This window comes from Equus asinus, chromosome 3, assembly GCF_041296235.1.
Source record: "Equus asinus isolate D_3611 breed Donkey chromosome 3, EquAss-T2T_v2, whole genome shotgun sequence".
In the NCBI taxonomy this organism is placed as follows: Eukaryota; Metazoa; Chordata; class Mammalia; order Perissodactyla; family Equidae; genus Equus; species Equus asinus.
Window position 1 is genome coordinate 95,782,715 of NC_091792.1, and position 17,078 is coordinate 95,799,792.

The 17,078-nt window shown below is 40.1% G+C and overlaps 2 protein-coding genes across 11 annotated transcripts in view; one reads left to right on the forward strand and one right to left on the reverse strand.

Moving 5' to 3' along the window:
* Positions 1 to 640: 640 nt before the first annotated feature.
* Positions 641 to 17,078, reverse strand: part of GPAT3 (glycerol-3-phosphate acyltransferase 3) — a 54,304-nt gene continuing 37,866 nt past the window's right edge. For 6 of the 8 annotated variants that reach the window (XM_070505470.1, XM_070505469.1, XM_070505471.1 and 3 more), the window contains 9 exons: positions 15,007 to 15,081; positions 14,397 to 14,486; positions 12,308 to 12,401; positions 9,140 to 9,255; positions 7,903 to 7,958; positions 7,502 to 7,587; positions 6,849 to 6,977; positions 5,731 to 5,810; positions 641 to 1,919 (listed from right to left, as the gene is read on the reverse strand). In XM_070505470.1, the coding sequence (XP_070361571.1) occupies positions 1,808 to 1,919; positions 5,731 to 5,810; positions 6,849 to 6,977; positions 7,502 to 7,587; positions 7,903 to 7,958; positions 9,140 to 9,255; positions 12,308 to 12,401; positions 14,397 to 14,486; positions 15,007 to 15,081 (838 nt within the window). In that variant the 3' untranslated portion in view covers positions 641 to 1,807. The remainder of the gene's footprint in view (positions 1,920 to 5,730; positions 5,811 to 6,848; positions 6,978 to 7,501; positions 7,588 to 7,902; positions 7,959 to 9,139; positions 9,256 to 12,307; positions 12,402 to 14,396; positions 14,487 to 15,006; positions 15,082 to 17,078) is intronic. The other 2 variants (XM_070505466.1, XM_070505472.1) reach the window with 1 other exon arrangement.
* The window catches only part of HELQ (helicase, POLQ like), a 150,348-nt gene continuing 135,950 nt past the window's right edge, over positions 2,681 to 17,078 (forward strand). For 2 of the 3 annotated variants that reach the window (XM_070505457.1, XM_070505465.1), the window contains exon 1: positions 2,681 to 2,978. In XM_070505457.1, coding sequence (XP_070361558.1) covers positions 2,856 to 2,978 — 123 coding nt within the window. In that variant the 5' untranslated portion in view covers positions 2,681 to 2,855. The remainder of the gene's footprint in view (positions 2,979 to 17,078) is intronic. The other variant, XM_070505458.1, reaches the window with a different exon arrangement.

Here is a 17,078-nt window from a genome sequence, read left to right on the forward strand (position 1 = left end):
AGTTGTTGAGCTGTCTTTCAGTTTTCCTGAGGACTCCGCTAATTAAGAAAATGGATTTACTACTTCAAGCTATATCGAATGTGAAAAGTAAAAAAGGAATTCTTCTTTCTGAGAAAAAAATAAATAAGACGAAGAGTCACCCCAACATACATATTTGGATTTGCTGATTTTCAGTCAAGATCACCCCCAGTAGAGTTTTGGGGGCAAAACTTAAAGCAAGCACAAAGGGGGAAAGGATGAGGGTGAGAACAGAAGAGCAGCTGACCATGAGGGTAGGCTGTTTGCAAATTTTCCTTTGGGATCAAATTCATCGATAAGAAGAATATATACTGACGATGCTATGCCCCGCGTGTCTATAATTAAGAGAGAGTTGCCAGAGTTCACCTGCAAAGTAATGGAAGCCTGTGACTTTGCTCAAGGCAGAGTCCACAGGGTCAGAGTCCAGATAACTAGGCTAAAAAGAAGAAAAAACAAACCCAAACCAGTGGTTCACATTCTCACTTCCTAGATGTTCCAGTCCAATAAAATCTAACCATGTCATTGAAATGAAAAACAAAGAATCCCTGTTCATAATAAGAAAGAATTTAACTTACTCAAAACCAGAGGAGGGCAGAGGTAAGGGAAAATAAGACAGCACACATTTAGAAATATAGAATTTATTTATATTCACCGTAAGACAGTTTCACATTCTGTACATGGGTACCAGAAGAGATATAACACTCAAACATTGCTTATGCTGCGTGAGTCGGGAAACACTCATTTTCCCCTTTAAAACATTTAAGGCTCAGTTCCCAAAAGGAAATTTTACCACTTATTTTTCTGCTGAAGAACTGGGAAGGTTCTGACATAAATCACAAATGGGTAGAGGGGGAGGGGCTATACACACACTTCTCTCATTCACACTTGGGTGGGAGATACTCGGTGTGATTTTTGTTGCTGTTGTTAAAGGCTCCTCCTATTTGAAAATGTGTTTTGTTACAAAATCAAATCACTAGATGGGAGAGGCACTAGGTACAGATCTTTACAGCATACATCAAAGAAAACTAAAAACTTTATCACCATTTGCTGGCCAAAAAGTGTTTATTTAAAACTTGCCTACATATAAATGTACACACACAGTAACCTGGACTCACTTTTCTTTGGTAAAGTTCACCAAATAGTATTTCCCTTCTAACACACTAGTAAAAAATAATTACATTTACTGTAGACTTTCAGATCAGGTGGTCACAAATTTGTCCTTTCTCCTAAATACCGTCCTCCATTTTTCTTTTCAAGACAACCTTCCATTTGTGTTGGGAGAACATAACCATGACAGTAACCTTGCACAGATGTGTGAGCCCCCTGTTCAAGTGATTGAAGGGAGTGGGAGGGAAGGGAGTGAGAAAGCTAATCATAGCAGAAGAGTCTGGGGTATTTTGAGAATTGCCATGTCACCGAGTTCCAAACGCGATGAGTCCTAAATGTGTTTTAGAAGTACTTTCTCCTGAACAAATATTTCATTCAATCAATGATGACATAATCATTTTACCAAAGGCAGAATCCGTTTAAACTCAGTGAACTCCCTCACAATTCATGAGGCTAATGCTATGAGAACAACAACAAAAGCCAAAAGGGGCACTGGTGGGTTCTGCCTCTGGCGTAAAGAGGTAGAGACAATCATCCTGTAGAAAAGATTAACAATAAAAAAAAAAAAAACCAATAAAACAAAACAGCACCCCCTACCCTCTCCCACCCAACCTCGAAAAAAACCATAATCCATTTCTAAAGGCTAGTTCTGGGAAGCCAAGTTTTGTCTGCAGGGTGGCATTCAGTTTGATTCGGAGTTGAGAGACCCGTTGCCCACGATCATGTTGCTGTAATTCTTCTGCTGCTCTTCCCGAAAGGCGTCCTTCACCTTTCCTCTCTTCAGCCCTCCATCCCTGGGAATAGAAAGGCGAACAAATAAAAGATACTCCCAGCAATGGTTTAAAAGGGTTACCTATCAATACGTGGTGTGTGGTGCCACGACACATAAGTGGCTGGTCAGCAGTGGGACAAAGACACTGGATTTGGAAGCAGAAAGACCCAGATTTCAGTCTCTGCTCTACCACTCATCAGATGTGTGCTACTTTGAAGAAGGAATAATCTCTCTCATGGTTGGTTAAAACAAAAAATAACATCTCCACTCAATTTCTTTTTAGAAGTTAGGGCTGCTGTATTCAGAATTTTAACTCTATATTAAACTAGGATTGTTTACCTATCTTTTTCCCCAAGGAAAGCAAAATACTAGTTTTTTCATCCAATTGACCTACGTCTTACTAGAAAGCCATATGGAAAATTTAAAATACACATACAAGAAATGGTGAGGGTACTGTATATAGGTGGGTAAATTCTTTAAAGATAAATGGGTTAACCATGATTCAAATCTAATCCTATGTCTAACAAATTGTATTTTTATTCAAAGCACTATATATTTCAAGTACTGATAAGCCTCTGTATTCCAAAACAGACTGAGAATAAAACAAACAACAAAATCAAAAATTCCATTCAACCAGTAGTTGTGCTATGTAAGCAGCATTCCTTCATTCAGAGCTTGTGAATCTTTGAACTCTCTCTGGGGTGGTGAAAACACAGACCTGCCTGGGTTATAAGTACTCCGCATGCCTTTCCTTCTTTGGGCAACACAAAGAAATAACAAAGTGGAACAGCTGGGAGGAGCCTGGACTAACAGGGGCCACTACTTCTCTCCTAATCTAATGTTTTCGATTTTAACTCCTGGGAGAGCACGGACTGAGAACTTGCTTACTATACAGTGCCTGTTTAATTTTAACCCAGTTAAGTACAAATGTTTACCAAGTGCTCTCTGATGATGATGAATGGATCATAGTTTAGCCAGTGAACTCAAGGCCATGAAGACAGAACTTGACCTACAAACATGCCAACCTGAGCCCACTGCAATGTTCTGGCCTCTGGAGTCAAATCTAAGACACGGCCCTCTGGTAAGTCCTCAACCTTAAAACAGACCTTGATCCACAAATCTTCCAGGGGGTCAACGACAGAAATTTCCATGAAACAAGGTTATAAATTATTGTTAGGTCTCCAGAATTGTCCACAAAAGCCTCCTTTATCCAAATGAGCTGCGTGTAACTATTCACAGCATTTACACGAATTCTGAAGAGTAAGAACGAAGGGAGGGAGGGAGAGACAGAGGAAAGGCCATTCCTCCTTTCCTGAGATACTGGCCAAAATTAAAAGTTAGTAATGTTTGCCCTTGAGCACCCTGACATTATTTTTACACAACTCTCCTTCCCAAGCCCCTAGTAAACCTCACACTGCTCTAAGCACCCCAGCTGTGACTTGCCATCCCGAGAGATTTCAAAGTTTTACCCAATTCCCCTTTGCAACAGCAGCAGATCTTACTGCTTAGGACGGCAGCAGTCACATATAAAAGCCAGTTTAAGGTGGTACAATTAAGTTCTCATTTAATCTAGGGAAAAAACCAATCTAGACGTTAATTTACACCCAACGGATGAATGACAAATACATCTGGAAAGACAGTGAGTCTATTTTCTTTTTAAAGTAGAGGTTAGGTAATTAAAAGCAATGATTTACTATAAAATTGCATCTCGCCTTGATAAAAGGAAATTGAAAAACTCTGGGGATCATTTCTGACAGATTTTGTTTAAGTCAGTCTGTGGGAGGCTGCCCTGTGGCTGACTCTCCTAGTCTGTTTTTATCTCTCAAAAGGCTTTCTTCCTTTCCTTGGTGTCTGAGGCTACGGATCCCAAGTTCCCAGCTTTTCATGACGGTCCAGGGCAGGAGCAGGGCTGGGATGTCAGGGAAGAGGGTGAGTAAGGAATAGAAAACAACGAACAAGGAGAGGAAGCCAGTTACACAAACGAACATGATCTCCAGGGCATTTCCAAACTAAGGCATTCTTAACCAGAACATTGGTAAGCCCATCATTTCATGGTATTACGATATCTGTCATTTAGTTTCACATATTCCAGCTTAGATAGTGAAATACAAATGTTAGTCATAACCTATCAGAACCCTAGTCGTGACCTTAGGGCCAGTCAGTTGTCCTAAAACAAGAACTCATGCTCCAGGGGTGGTCAGCCAAGCATTTAATCTGAAGGCCATCCTCCAAAGGTGCCACTTCAGGCTTCAGCTGTCTTTATCGCCCATCAACTTCCCAAGCTTTGTTAATTAGCATAATGAATTTTAGAAATGGGGTCTCATTATAGAAATCAGTGGCTCATTAATTAGCATAATGGATGCCAGAAACAGGCTTTTCTGGTGAAATTAGTTGTATCCAAGATAGGCGAACAGATAAAATATTTTAGAGACATTCCCTACCCTTGCACTAAAGCATCCAAGAATCTAGTGAGCCCTTCTTCCAGAGGCTTAATGCCTGATCAGTCCCAGGTCCCTCTGAAGGTACAGATGTTCTTGGCAGCCTGGCTGACAGCCTGACTCAGTGAGCCAAGTCCTGCTCCTAGCACACTGCTACAACTGCCTCCCATGAACTTTTCATGTAAAGTGTTTTCAAAACACCAAAAATGGCGCACAGCAGGGACTTTATAGGACTTGAAGTATGGACTGTTTTATGCCACCTTGCTAATAGAATGTCTACGTGTGTAAGAATTGAGTCTCCCATTATAATGCAGGTATAGTTAACCCTCACTGATACAGACTAAATGTTGGGGTCCCCCACAAAATTCATATACTGAAGCCCTGTCCCCCAATATGACGGTATTTGGAGATGAGGCCTTTGGGAGGGAATTAGCTTCACTTGAGGTCATGAGGGTGGGGCCCTCAAGATGGGATTAATGCCTTTATAAGAAAACATACCAGAGAGCTTGTATTCAAAAGAGATCACACAGCAAGAAGACGAAGGCTATTTGCAAGCCAAAAGGGAGAAAGAGCTCTCACCAGAAACGCACCATGCCGGCACCCTGATGTTGGACTTCCAGCCTTCAGAACTGTGAGAAATTACATTTCTGCTGTTTCAGCGCCCCAGTCTATGGTAGTTTCTTACGGAAGCCTAAGCAGACTAACACACACACCTACATTCAATCTTCCTTACACAAATAACCAAAAAACTAAAACCATAGTTATCTATAACTAAAATATTTTACTTACTTCCTTTCAAGTTTTTAAGTTTTCTTTAATATAGTTAGAGCTAGAGCTAAATACAAACGAGCCTATAAGTTGCCCCTTGCCTCCCAGGGTCCATTCCCTACCCCCAAATCCATTCTCACGTTCTTCCTCAGCAAAAGAACCCTAAATTTTAGCTAGACACATGGCCACTCAGAACAAACCCTACATTCCCCAGCCTCCTTTGCAGCTAGGTGTTATCATATGACTTGAGTTCTAGCCAATGGATGCAAGCAGAAATGGCAGGTCCAAATTCTAGTCTGTGTTCTTAAAGAGATGGGTGTGTTTTAATTCTTCCCTGCTAGTCATTTGCCGAACACAATGGGTGGAGCTGGAGCAGCCAGCTTGGACCATGAAGCAGAAGCACATCAAGGATGGGAGAACAATACAGAATGAGCTGTTACAGCAGCTGGACTGCCTATGTTTAAGTGAGAGGGATAAACTGCTATCTTATTGAAGCCATTGTTATTTGGAATAAACCACTGTCACTTTCAGCTAAACCTCCAGGTAACTAGCAGAATAAATGACATTATTAAAAGTGATTTTTTTTTTAATTAAAAGAAGTGATAGTACTCCTGAAAAATTTCTTACCAGGGAAGCTCAGTCAGTCCTCCTTGGACAGCAATAGCAGACTTAACCCTATTAGCAAACTGGGCTGCATCTTCTCCCTCCTGGGGGGAAAATAATTACAAGCACACCCTGGTGACAGAGTTTTCAAATAATGTCTTAAAACATCTCATAATCATTTAGATTTGTTTTAAAATATAAGATTCACATTTTAGCTCAAATATGTTCTAGTTTCAGTCAGTCATGGTAAATATCATTTGTTCTATCAAGAAAATGCAGTACCGTATTGTTTAATTTTTTTTATCAAGTGTATATATTTACTGTGCTCTTTATTAGTCTTATAGGGGATTGGAATTGGCCACCCAAAATCGGCCTCTTTGGCGTGAGGATTGTTTTGGGCTGGTTACTTTTAAAAACTGCAGACAGTGGATAAGCTCCGAAAAGTGGAATTTTACCCTTTGCAAGAGACATTTGCATTTGTAAGGGAAAGCTCCATCTGTAAAGGTGTCTCCCTCTCTGTACCAAGAAGAAGGGGATGACCTTCTCTCTAAAAACTCTTATCAATGCGAAAGGCAAGAACTTAAATCTGCATAATAACCTAACTCTTGTTTACTATACTTTTCTGGTAATCTCCATAAGTGACTCCTCCCACCCCCAACATCCTCCTTTGTCTTTAGCTGAGGATGGTATTTAAGGTGAGAGCTTCTGCCATTTTGGCAAGTTGCTCAGTTTTCCTGAGTCATTCCCATGTATACATGTTGTAAAGCTTTGTTTGATTTTCCTGTTATTCTGTCTCATGTCAATTTAATTCATAGCCTGGCCAGAAGGGCCTAGAGTGAGTAGAGGAAATGTCTTCCTCCCCAGTCTCATCCAAGTTACAACACTCCATAATATCTGTAGGTTCAATAAACCAATAGCAATTGTAAAAAATATTATGGAAAAGAGTCTCTGAATATAAAATGGTCTAATTGAAGAAAGCTAAATACATTTTTTTTTAAATGACTCATTTGCTGGGAAAATAGAAAGTCAGTCTAGCTCTAGCTGACAAGAGGGAGGGAGACACCCAGGTTTTCAGGAGAAGGTTGTCTCGCCTTCATCTGATTAGATAAAGCAGCAGAGACCAGCTGTTATGGAAGGAATACCTCTCTGGTCATGGGGGGCAGGTACCACACATCACAGACGATGGCCCAGCTGGTCATCACTCGAAGCAGGTAGCTCACCATGTTGTATTTACTACTGTTCCAAAATGCATCACCAAACTGAGGGTTATACTGAGAAAAAAGAAAAAAGCACATCCCAGTTATGAACTAAGTGGTGGCTTCTCTTGTCCATGAAAATGTTTTCAAAGCGGCAGGCCAAACAACTCTATCGGATTCCAAAAAAAAGAGAAGCTACTTCACTTCACGGAAATAATAAAAAAGTAAATGGGGACAGCTAACTCCTCTGACGAGAGCCCCAGAGTGCTACGACAGAGGGCTATTTACAGGACTCTTAAATAAGTCTCCCTCTTAACTGCAAGGCAGGTGGAAGTAGCAACAGTATCTGTTTTGCTTATGACTGTCCTCAGTACTCAGGCACTGGCCTGGCACAAAGGCACCTAGGACAGGTCTATACGTATATCAACAGAGAGAGAGAAAAATGATCAAGTAAGTCGGGCAAATGTAAACAACTGGTGAATTGAGTAAAGAGTATGCAAATGCTCCTGATTCTGGCAAATTTTAAGTTTGATGTTATATCAAAATAAAGTTGCCAAGTCATGCCCTTTTTGGGGGAGGAGGGGGGATATCTGTTTTACCTTAATTGCAACTGGATGTATGGTTCCTCCAATTTCAAAGCTTCCCTTTTTAAACATCATGACTGAAGTGTTGTTGATGCAAGTTCCTGCAGGGGAACGGGAGCAGGGGGAGTGGTCGCAAATATTTTAAAAAGCAGTCAGTTTTGAAACAAATTTTTAAAAGGAATTATTCTTATATAAAATAATTTTAAATATTCAAATCAAATCTAAATCAAGATCAAAAAGGTCCCATGACTTCCATCAAATCTCAAAAGAAAGCAGGGAATTACCGGCTCAGAGAAGGCCGTTCCATTCCTAAAGGACTGGACTACGAATGCCTGTCCTAGAACCACCCAATTCCTCATCCACAGTGGGTGCTTGTTGTTCCCAACCACAGCTTAGCAGGCAGTCTCCCTTCTTACCTTCAGGGAAGATTAATATGGGTAATTTTTTCCTATCAGCAATGTGTTCTTTTAGTCTGTGAAGAAAAACAAAGGCTCAAAATTCTACCTTTAAAAAGAGAGAGGTGGGTATCCTCTTTGGTATTCTTTACGCTTAACTAGAACGAATATATTGCAAAGCAAGAAAGAGAACAGACATAAGATATAAGTAAAGGAAATAAGCTCAAGTCGCTCCCTTTCTAAAAAACTCTAAAGATATCTGCACTATTTCAACTTCTCTCATCTCAAAGTGAGTGATTTTCAGTGCCTTCTGCCTGCTCTGAAAAAAGAATGCTACGCCGTCATGTGACCCGAGCTCTGGAGCCCCTGTATCATGAGCTCTGTGCCCTTCTCTGTGTACTTATATTTCCTCATCTGAAAAATGGGAATATTGATTGCTGGACCTGTCTTATGGCCAGTAGGTATAAAAAGACTCTTTAAATGAGTCAGGCTGAACGTTCCTGGGAAAGACGCATCCTAAAGCTGAGAATGACAGAAATTCTTCCAGGCTCAGGTCCTGTCCTCGCTGCAGCCAGCCTTAGATTCCCAACTGCAACTGCTCAGCAGAAGGTGGTATGGCTGAGATGGGGAGATAACAGCCGCCAGTGTCCCATGGCTAAATAGTCTCAAAATGGGGAATAATTTTCCTAACCTTAAAAAGATTTCAACAAGTACTTTTCATTTAACTCTTAAGAGCACGGCCCACTTCAGGTTTAGAGAATCAATGACCAATAACGGCCTCAGGCAAAAGGCTGTTTCACAGCAAAGGTTACTTGTAGCTTATCTCTACCCCAAGCCAGAGGTTCCTTCTCCCGTTCGGTAAAGAACACCAGCTCTGTCTGTCTCTAGGTAGATTTACGTGATAACAGTCATTCAGCAAACACTTAGTCAACCATCTATTTATTCAGCAGTTACCAATTATTCAACTTGCAAGGCAGTAATTGTTAACTTTGAAAATTCAGTGGCTGGACTATACCTAAGTCACAGCAATATAACCTTACGGGCCTTCTAACCTCATCATATATCCTACTATGACTACAGAATTAAAATTTTTAAAAATCTAGCCAAGACGTGATTCACCAGAAAAAGCCAACCACAAATAGAGTTCTATTCGTTTTAGTTTTAGTCCTCGGTACTGCTCCGCCTTCTTTGGCAGGAAGGCCAAGATGTATCAGATCTGATGCCACCCCAATGAACACTGAGTAATGTCACTGCTTACCTCTTAGTAACCAGGTGCCGATCTTTCATTTCTGAGCGTTCAAACCACACATGTGGACATGCCTTGACTATAGCTCTCTGAATAATTCCCATCAATCCACCTTGAACCTGGCCGACCTGGAAGGACCATGAGCAAAAGAAAGAAATGTAAAGGCACAGCTGGCCAAAGAAAGCCTTTTTTTTTAAGTGCTAGTAAGTTCCTCTTCCCCGCTCAGAGAAAAGACTGGCATTTTTCTACTGACTGAAGTTCTCAGTCTATTTAAAGGACATGAATAGCCAAACATAAGCAAAAAGTGTCCTCTGGCACCTTTGAATTTTAAGCTATGTTGCTACACTAGCTATTCTCTACCCTTAAAAGGTAGAGGTCTTTCAACTCAGTCAAGAGAAGAGAAATGCGCATTAAAACTACACTGAAATACCATTACTCACCCATCAGACTGACAAAGATTCAAAAGCTTCACAATGCACTCTGAGCCAAGGCTACAGGAAACAGGCATTCTCATACATTGCTTGGGATGGGGGAGACTATAACAGCTGAGGAAGGAAATCAGGCAATATCTATCAAAACTACACACACATTTATCCTTCAACTCAGTAATTCCACTTCTAGGAATTTACCCTGAAGATATACCTCCAATGAAATGAAAATACATATGCACAAGGTTTTAATTGTGGCATTACTTGTAGTTGTGAGATATTGGAAACTACCTAAATGTCCAAACACAAGAAATTAGACAAATAAACTATGATACATAAACACAATGGGAGTACTATGCAGCTGGGAAAAGAATAAGGTTGATCTCTATCACTGATAAGGAGTGATTTCCAGGAGATACTGTTAAGTGAAAAAAGTGAATTGCAAAAGAACAAATATAATATGCCACCTTTTGTGTAAGACAGAAGGGGAAGTATACACATATATTTGTTTATTGCTACAAAAAGAAAGGATAACCAAAACCAATGAAGTTGGAAAGCTACAAGGGTACAAGGGAATAGGGTAGAATGGACATGGGAGGGACTGACACTTCTACAAGTATACTTTTTTTGTTTAGTTTTGACATTTGGAAGCATATTAATATCCTACATATTTAAAAAATAAATCAACAAAGACGGGACCAGCAAACTGAAACAAATGAACCCATCTGTATTTCAAATGAATAAAAGAAAAACACTAAAGGAAGTGGGGGAAAAAAATCCAAGAAATTTACAAAGACAGTATTTGACTACACACCCGCCATCTTGGGTGGGGTACCAAGAAGGACTGCAAAATACACTGAATTCTTTTTACAACATCTGTTTTTTTGTAGTGAAACAGGTGAAGGAATTCTAAAACAATTTTAAGTATAGTATAGAATTGAGAAAATGAGTAAATATGTTGATATTGTTGGGAAATGAGGTTTTTACTGTGAAAAAAGGAGATGCTTAAATCCAAGTGGCTTTAGCTTTCTTCACTCCACCCACTGGAAAGTAGGCAGGTACTGTGCTTTTCTAAACCTTGGCTAATACTGTAATTGCAGTTATAGATGATCCTAAAGCATGGAAAATGCCAACAAAATTCTGAGGCCCTCAGTCACAAATGAGTTATACTCAACTCTTTGTTGATCAGGACACAGAAGGAATATGGTCTTAGAAACACAAAATCATGATTAGGCAAGTTGGTTAGCATGCCTGAACCTCTGCTTTCTCATCTACAACAAAATTTCAGCCCTGAACTCATTGGATCACAGGGAAGGTCAAATATAACGGATGTGAAAGTGCTTGTCCACATAAAAGCAGGAAATTATCATATACACCCAGAACTGTGCTGGGAATCTATCAAGAATTGTTAATGTCAGGATCCTTGGATGGGCTTTCCAGGGATCCATAAGCATCTTGAAATTATACACAAAATTGTGTTTGTATGATGCACGTTTGTTGTTGTTTCCAAAAAAAAAAAAGGGTACACAACTATAAACTGATTCCTAACCTAAAAAAGGTTAAGAACTACCAATTCCCATAAGTCTTTTCGGAGAGGTGGTTAAAGCTTCCTTAGATTCAGAAAGAGCTCCACAGCTTAGAGAAAACTTAACAATATGTTAAGATGTGGTTGCCCAGGAGTTATATATCTGAACTTATATTTTAGACAGATTAGATCTCTGGCAATGAGTTAGGAGTCTTTACAAAGGCCTTCAAAACCCCCTCAATGATGGTAAAACCCAGGAAGAGTCCCATACTGGTACATGTGTCTGCACCCCCCACTCTCCTACACTTCATCAATAATGGCTCCCTTCAAAAGCCTGCCCAGAAAAGCACACCTGACCCTGACTGTCAGTCACGGCAGCTGACAGTGAAATAAAATCCATCTTCTCTCTCTGAAACCCCAGCCACCACCATAAGATATGAAAAGAAGATCCCCCAGGACTCCTTTCCCTCATTCTATTCCACACACCACCTTAGGTCCTATTTACCACCATGTAGGAAAGGACATCTTTGATTATCCTCCAAAATTTACTTGACATACATAAAGGAGATGCAAGAAATCTTGCCCAGTTCTTAGGGGCGATAGAAAACAGAGATCTGAAACTATGTCAGAATGGGGTTCATCCCACCATAAGGTCTTTTGAGGTGTTTGATTTTACAGTGGGCTTTGTGGTTTGTTGTTGGGTTTTCCTTTCCTTTCTTCACTTTTCTTTTGGGGCTGTAGGCCAAAACTGAGACAGCTGATGTGGTATAAATATTTGCCTTTCTTGGTTGATCTTCATCAAAGAGCCAGATTTTTTTTAATTGCATACAACTTGCTGAAGGAAGACAGAACTAACTGCCTGGGAAAGGATTTGTGCAGCTCGAAGGAGGAAGACTTTAATGTCTCAAAGTGTTGTTAAACGTTGCGCTCTAAAAGGGATTTTAGAAGCAAGGTGGAAGCAACTTTATAAAGTCCTGTCGAGTTCCATACGTCTACATCTCGTAAGCTAGTATTTTCACCACTCTAAATAGAATGGCTATGGCCTTTCTTTTTCTTGCACTATCTATTCCTCATGTAAATATATTACATAACTCACACAGCTACAGTAGGATAACCCAGTCACTTTCTAATATAAAACTCACTTTATAATTTGTGCCAAAATAAATTAAAAGTCTGTGCGATCCACAAAACATGCAACTACTTGAAATCTCAGTGAGTTGCTCTTACCATGGCATAGCATCCATCCGTTGTCAAGATAAAAACATCTATCGGGGAGGTGTGATTGGCAACACAAATGCCTCCCTTCTGGGGTCTGTACTGCCTGCAATTACAAAGAATGGTAAATGCCAAACCTTGAAAAACGGCCACTAATTTGCAGAATAGCATGTAGACATTCATCCTGTAAGTTTTGAGGGGCTCGCCTGGTGGCGTAGCAGTTAGGTTCACATGCTCCACTTCAGTGGCCAGGGTTTTGCCGATTTGATTCCCAGGTGCAGACCTATGCACTGCTCGTCAAGCCGTGCTGGGGCAGGCGTCCCACGTATAAAAAGTAGAGGAAGATGGGCACAGATGTTAGCTTACAGCCAATCTTCCTCAGCAAAAAGAGGAGGATTGGTGGGGGACGTTAGCTCAGGGCTAATCTTCCTCATAAAAAAATAAGATAAAATAAAGTTTCAAAGTACGCAGGCCCATCTTAAAAAGGTTATCTCTAGGCAGTATGATGGGAGTAGGAGAAGGGTACAGGAGAAGGAACGAGGACTTTCCCTTTACATATATTTATGTTGTTTTTTTGTAATGATCATATTTTCCTTTTATGATGAAAAGACAATTTTAAAATACTATACTGAATTACAAAGATCCCTAACTTTAATTAATAAATTTTGTGATATGTAAGTTTCACCTATTTTATCATAAGTATTTCATATTATTTCAATCTTCATAAGCGTCACTTTTAAGGGCTTCATGGTGATCCACAGAGTAAATGTACTATAGTTTCTTCCCTCCTATCCCCCTAAAGCAGAGGTTGGCAAATTTTTCCAGTCATAGACCAGATAGTAAATACTAGGCTTTACAAGCCAGCCAACCCTTATCAAAACTATTGGACTCTGCTGTACTCTGCTATTTGGGTACAAAGGCAGCCACAAACAATATGTAAATGAATGAAAGTGGCTTTGTTCCAATAAAACTCTATTTACAATAAACAGATGGCAGGATACCATTGGCCTCTAGGCCCATAGTTTAGTTTGCTGACCTCTGACCTAGAGGTTCAACCAGTATTTGACACTATGGAAGCAAAGCAGTTCTGTTTGGGCCTATCCAGAGCAGAGAGAGAATCAAATGCATAACAACTTTAGCGCATTTTCCTTAAAACTGGAAAAATTCTATACGAAGTCATTAACTCCTCTCTATGTCATGAAGCACCTTTTCTATAGAAGGTATCTCCTCTGATCACACTTGCAGCAAAGCATTTTCTTCTACCCCTCACCCCAAAACTCACAGCCCAATCACAAAATCATATAATTTTAGAAATGTAAGAGGCCTTTTATGTTGGTAACATATGGTAAAGCCATATGACAAAATGTTTCCCTTCTAGAAATGAGACAGAAAGATCCAGTCAGTAAAAAAAGAGAAGCTTGTCCTAGAAGTTTTAAAACAATGTGTTAAATGTTAAAAAAAAAAAAAAAAAAATTGGGTTAAAAGAAAAATAATTCAAAACAACCAAAATTACTCTCACTCAGCTAATACCTTCACTGGGCTACCTTTATGCTCTACGATCAGTGTTGAGGGAAGCCGAAAGCAGTGCTCTGTTTCAAGGTTCAGCTATGGAATTTTAGAAGTGGCAGGATTGAGACTAGAAACCAGGCCTCCGGGCTCCCAGGCTAGTCCTCCTTCCACCACACTACAGGCCTGTCAGCTTCACCATCTTCTCAATCAGCCAGACCCAGCTCAAACCCTGACCCTGCCACTTCCTAGCTATGTGACCCCAGATAACCAATCCCAGAGCTTCCATCACTTCACCCATAAAATGGGATAACAGCACCCGCCTCATAGGGATGACCAGGAGAAGCACAGGCCTGGCGTGCACACCATCGATGCCAATGCTGAAGCATCGTTACAGATTTGTTACTGCGAACAGATTGCTTTTTGAAAGCGTTTTTGTGCATTGTTACGTCTGTGACACTCTAACCGGCAGGGATGAACGCACTAGAAGTACTCTTACCTCACCTGCTTCCTCCCACCCACCTGCAAGGCTCTCCTGTCAATCACATGCTGGATTTACCTAGAGAAAGGCAGGCACAAGCCAGCAGACACTCACTTGTTATGATAATGAATGGTACCGGAGAGGGATCGCACACAGATCCGGCAGCAAGTCAGGTGGACCAGTTCACTCAGCCAGCTTTTGAGGCTGAAGAAAAGAGAAATCACTTTATTGTGCAGTTCTGGGCACTCCTAAGAAAAATGACAATGAAAGCTTCAATGTGCCCCTTCACAGCAGCATACTGTGTTCCGAAACACAAGCCCAGCTCAATTCTTATAGTCTCACTGAGGCATTTAGGACAAAACTCTAGTGGAAAATAGCTCCCATCCTATTAGATCATCACAATAAATTTCTGACCAAAATAAGCTGAAGCTTCTTTGGTCTCAGCCTTATGAGCTTGACAACTATAGGACTCCTGCCTTCCTTGAGTTCCTCCATCCATTTTCTTTCTCCTCTTCATTTCCTCCTTGAAAAAAACAACTTCTTACAATTTATATGAAAGTATGATAGAAAATCAAACATGAATATGAAATAAGCAGGACCTTAGTAAGTGTGTTGAGGCCATAAATTGGTGCAATACACAGGAATCAAACAAACATTCTCTCTGTGGACACAGCTAAGGAGAGGGACCATGTTATTTACATCTGGGTGGAAGGAAACCGCTCACCTGCTGTCCGGCAGCTGCCCGACCAGTGTAGTTCCCATAACCAACAAACTGATGCCAATGAAAGCCAAAGTAACCCTGACAAAGAAAAGAAAAGGTAATGCAAAAGTCAGTTAAATAATAGGGGAAAAGGGAAAGAATCTAAAAGTTCATAAATAATGAAATTATAAATAAGGTATGGAGCATCCATGCCATGGAATATGATGCGGCCATTTAAAAGAATGGGTAAATCTATAGATTCTGACATGGAAGAATAGTCCTTGGTACATTTTGAGAGGGGAAAAAAGCAAGTATGTTTCAAAATACTATATAAGTATGATACCATGTTCACAATAACAGCAAGCACATAACTAGTCTATAGACGCACAGAGAAGGCCTGGAAATCTGTTCACAAAACTGCCAAGTTCAATCTATGAAATTATCAAAGGGTTAAGTGGGCTAGTGAGTGAAAGGAATAAATTAAAAGTTTTGCCCTGGGGCCGCCCGGTGGCACAGTGGTTAAGATCGCACGTTCCGCTTCTCAGTGGCCCAGGGTTCGCTGGTTCAGATCCAGGGTGTGGACATGGCACCGCTTGGCAAGCCATGCTGTGGTAGGCATCCCACATATAAAGTAGAGGAAGATGGGCATGGGTGTTAGCTCAGGGTCAGGCTTCCTCAGCAAAAAGAGGAGGATTGGCAGCAGATGTTAGCTCAGGGCTAATCTTCCTCAAAAAGAAAAAAAAGTCTTGCCCTTCTGCTTTTCTGAATTATTTTAATTTTTTTTAAATGCATACATATTAGCTTCTTGCATAATATATGAAAAAAGCTTTATATTGTATAAAGGAGTCATTTCAGGTTGAAAGTACTTATTTTGTTCAAGATGCTTTGGTGTGGCGTGGTATGGTTGTAAAAGGACATATCTTGCAAAGGTCTGAAAATAACCTGTTTTTCTGTGTTTTTTAATCATGGAGGTACAAAAGGGTATAGTTCAAATTTTTCTCAAAGGAATTTAAAATTTATAGCAAATGGCAAGAAAGTTAAAGACTCTTTCATAATAAGAACACCACATCATATTTCCAGGTAGGAATCCTCTAATGCAAATCTAACTGGTGTCCCTTTGTATGTTCAAGATAACTCAGAAGTTAGCAAACACGGTGACTGCCAACACCTCTAATCTCCATATACATGCTTTCTCATTTTTGAAAAGTACTTTTCATATACATTCCAATCACTCCAAAAAGAAAATAGTCATTTTCAGAAATGTAAAAAGAATTACTCAAAAAGAAAAAGCTGAGATTTAAAATCTTTCAGGGGCTGGCCCCGTGGCCGAGTGGTTAAGTTCGCATGCTTCGCTGCAGGCGGCCCAGTGTTTCGTTGGTTCGTATCCTGGGCACGGACACGGCACTGCTCGTCAGGCCACACTGAGGCGGCATCCCACATGCCACAACTAGAAGGACCTACAACGAATATACAACTATGTACTGGGGGCTTTGGGGAGAAAAAAGGAAAAAAAAATTAAAAATAAAATCTTTCAAAATAAACAGGGCTTCCTTATAAACACCTCGGTAAGGTATTAAACCTTGTTAACGTTTTGGTTTAACACTTTTGACACAGCAATTTGAAGATCACATTCAGTTTTCTTTAGATGCCATATTTTCACGTCAGTCTCTGATGCAATAACTAAATCATTGTGTAATTTCATCCATCAATTATGCAAAAGCTTAAAATAACGTTTTGCCCTCTTGCCCTTGTGAGAATCACTTGTTCTTACACATTAAATCAGAAAAGGTTACATTTTAACATGTTTAACATTTGGGTTTAAAACTATGGAAAATTCTTATTTGATAGGCCAAAAAATTCTGTTTCCCAGATTAAGTGAGCCAAGGTAAGAGTTCGCATGGATGATACAAGTTTTCAGCCACAAACTTTTTTTTAAGAGCTTTACTGAGATATAATTCACATATCACACAATTCACCCATTTGAAGTATACAATTCACTGGCTCTGGGGATATACACAGAGTTGTGCAACCACCAACACAGTCAATTTTAGCACAATCTGTTTTTTAAATGTGCATTTTGTAGCAACTGCTTCCTT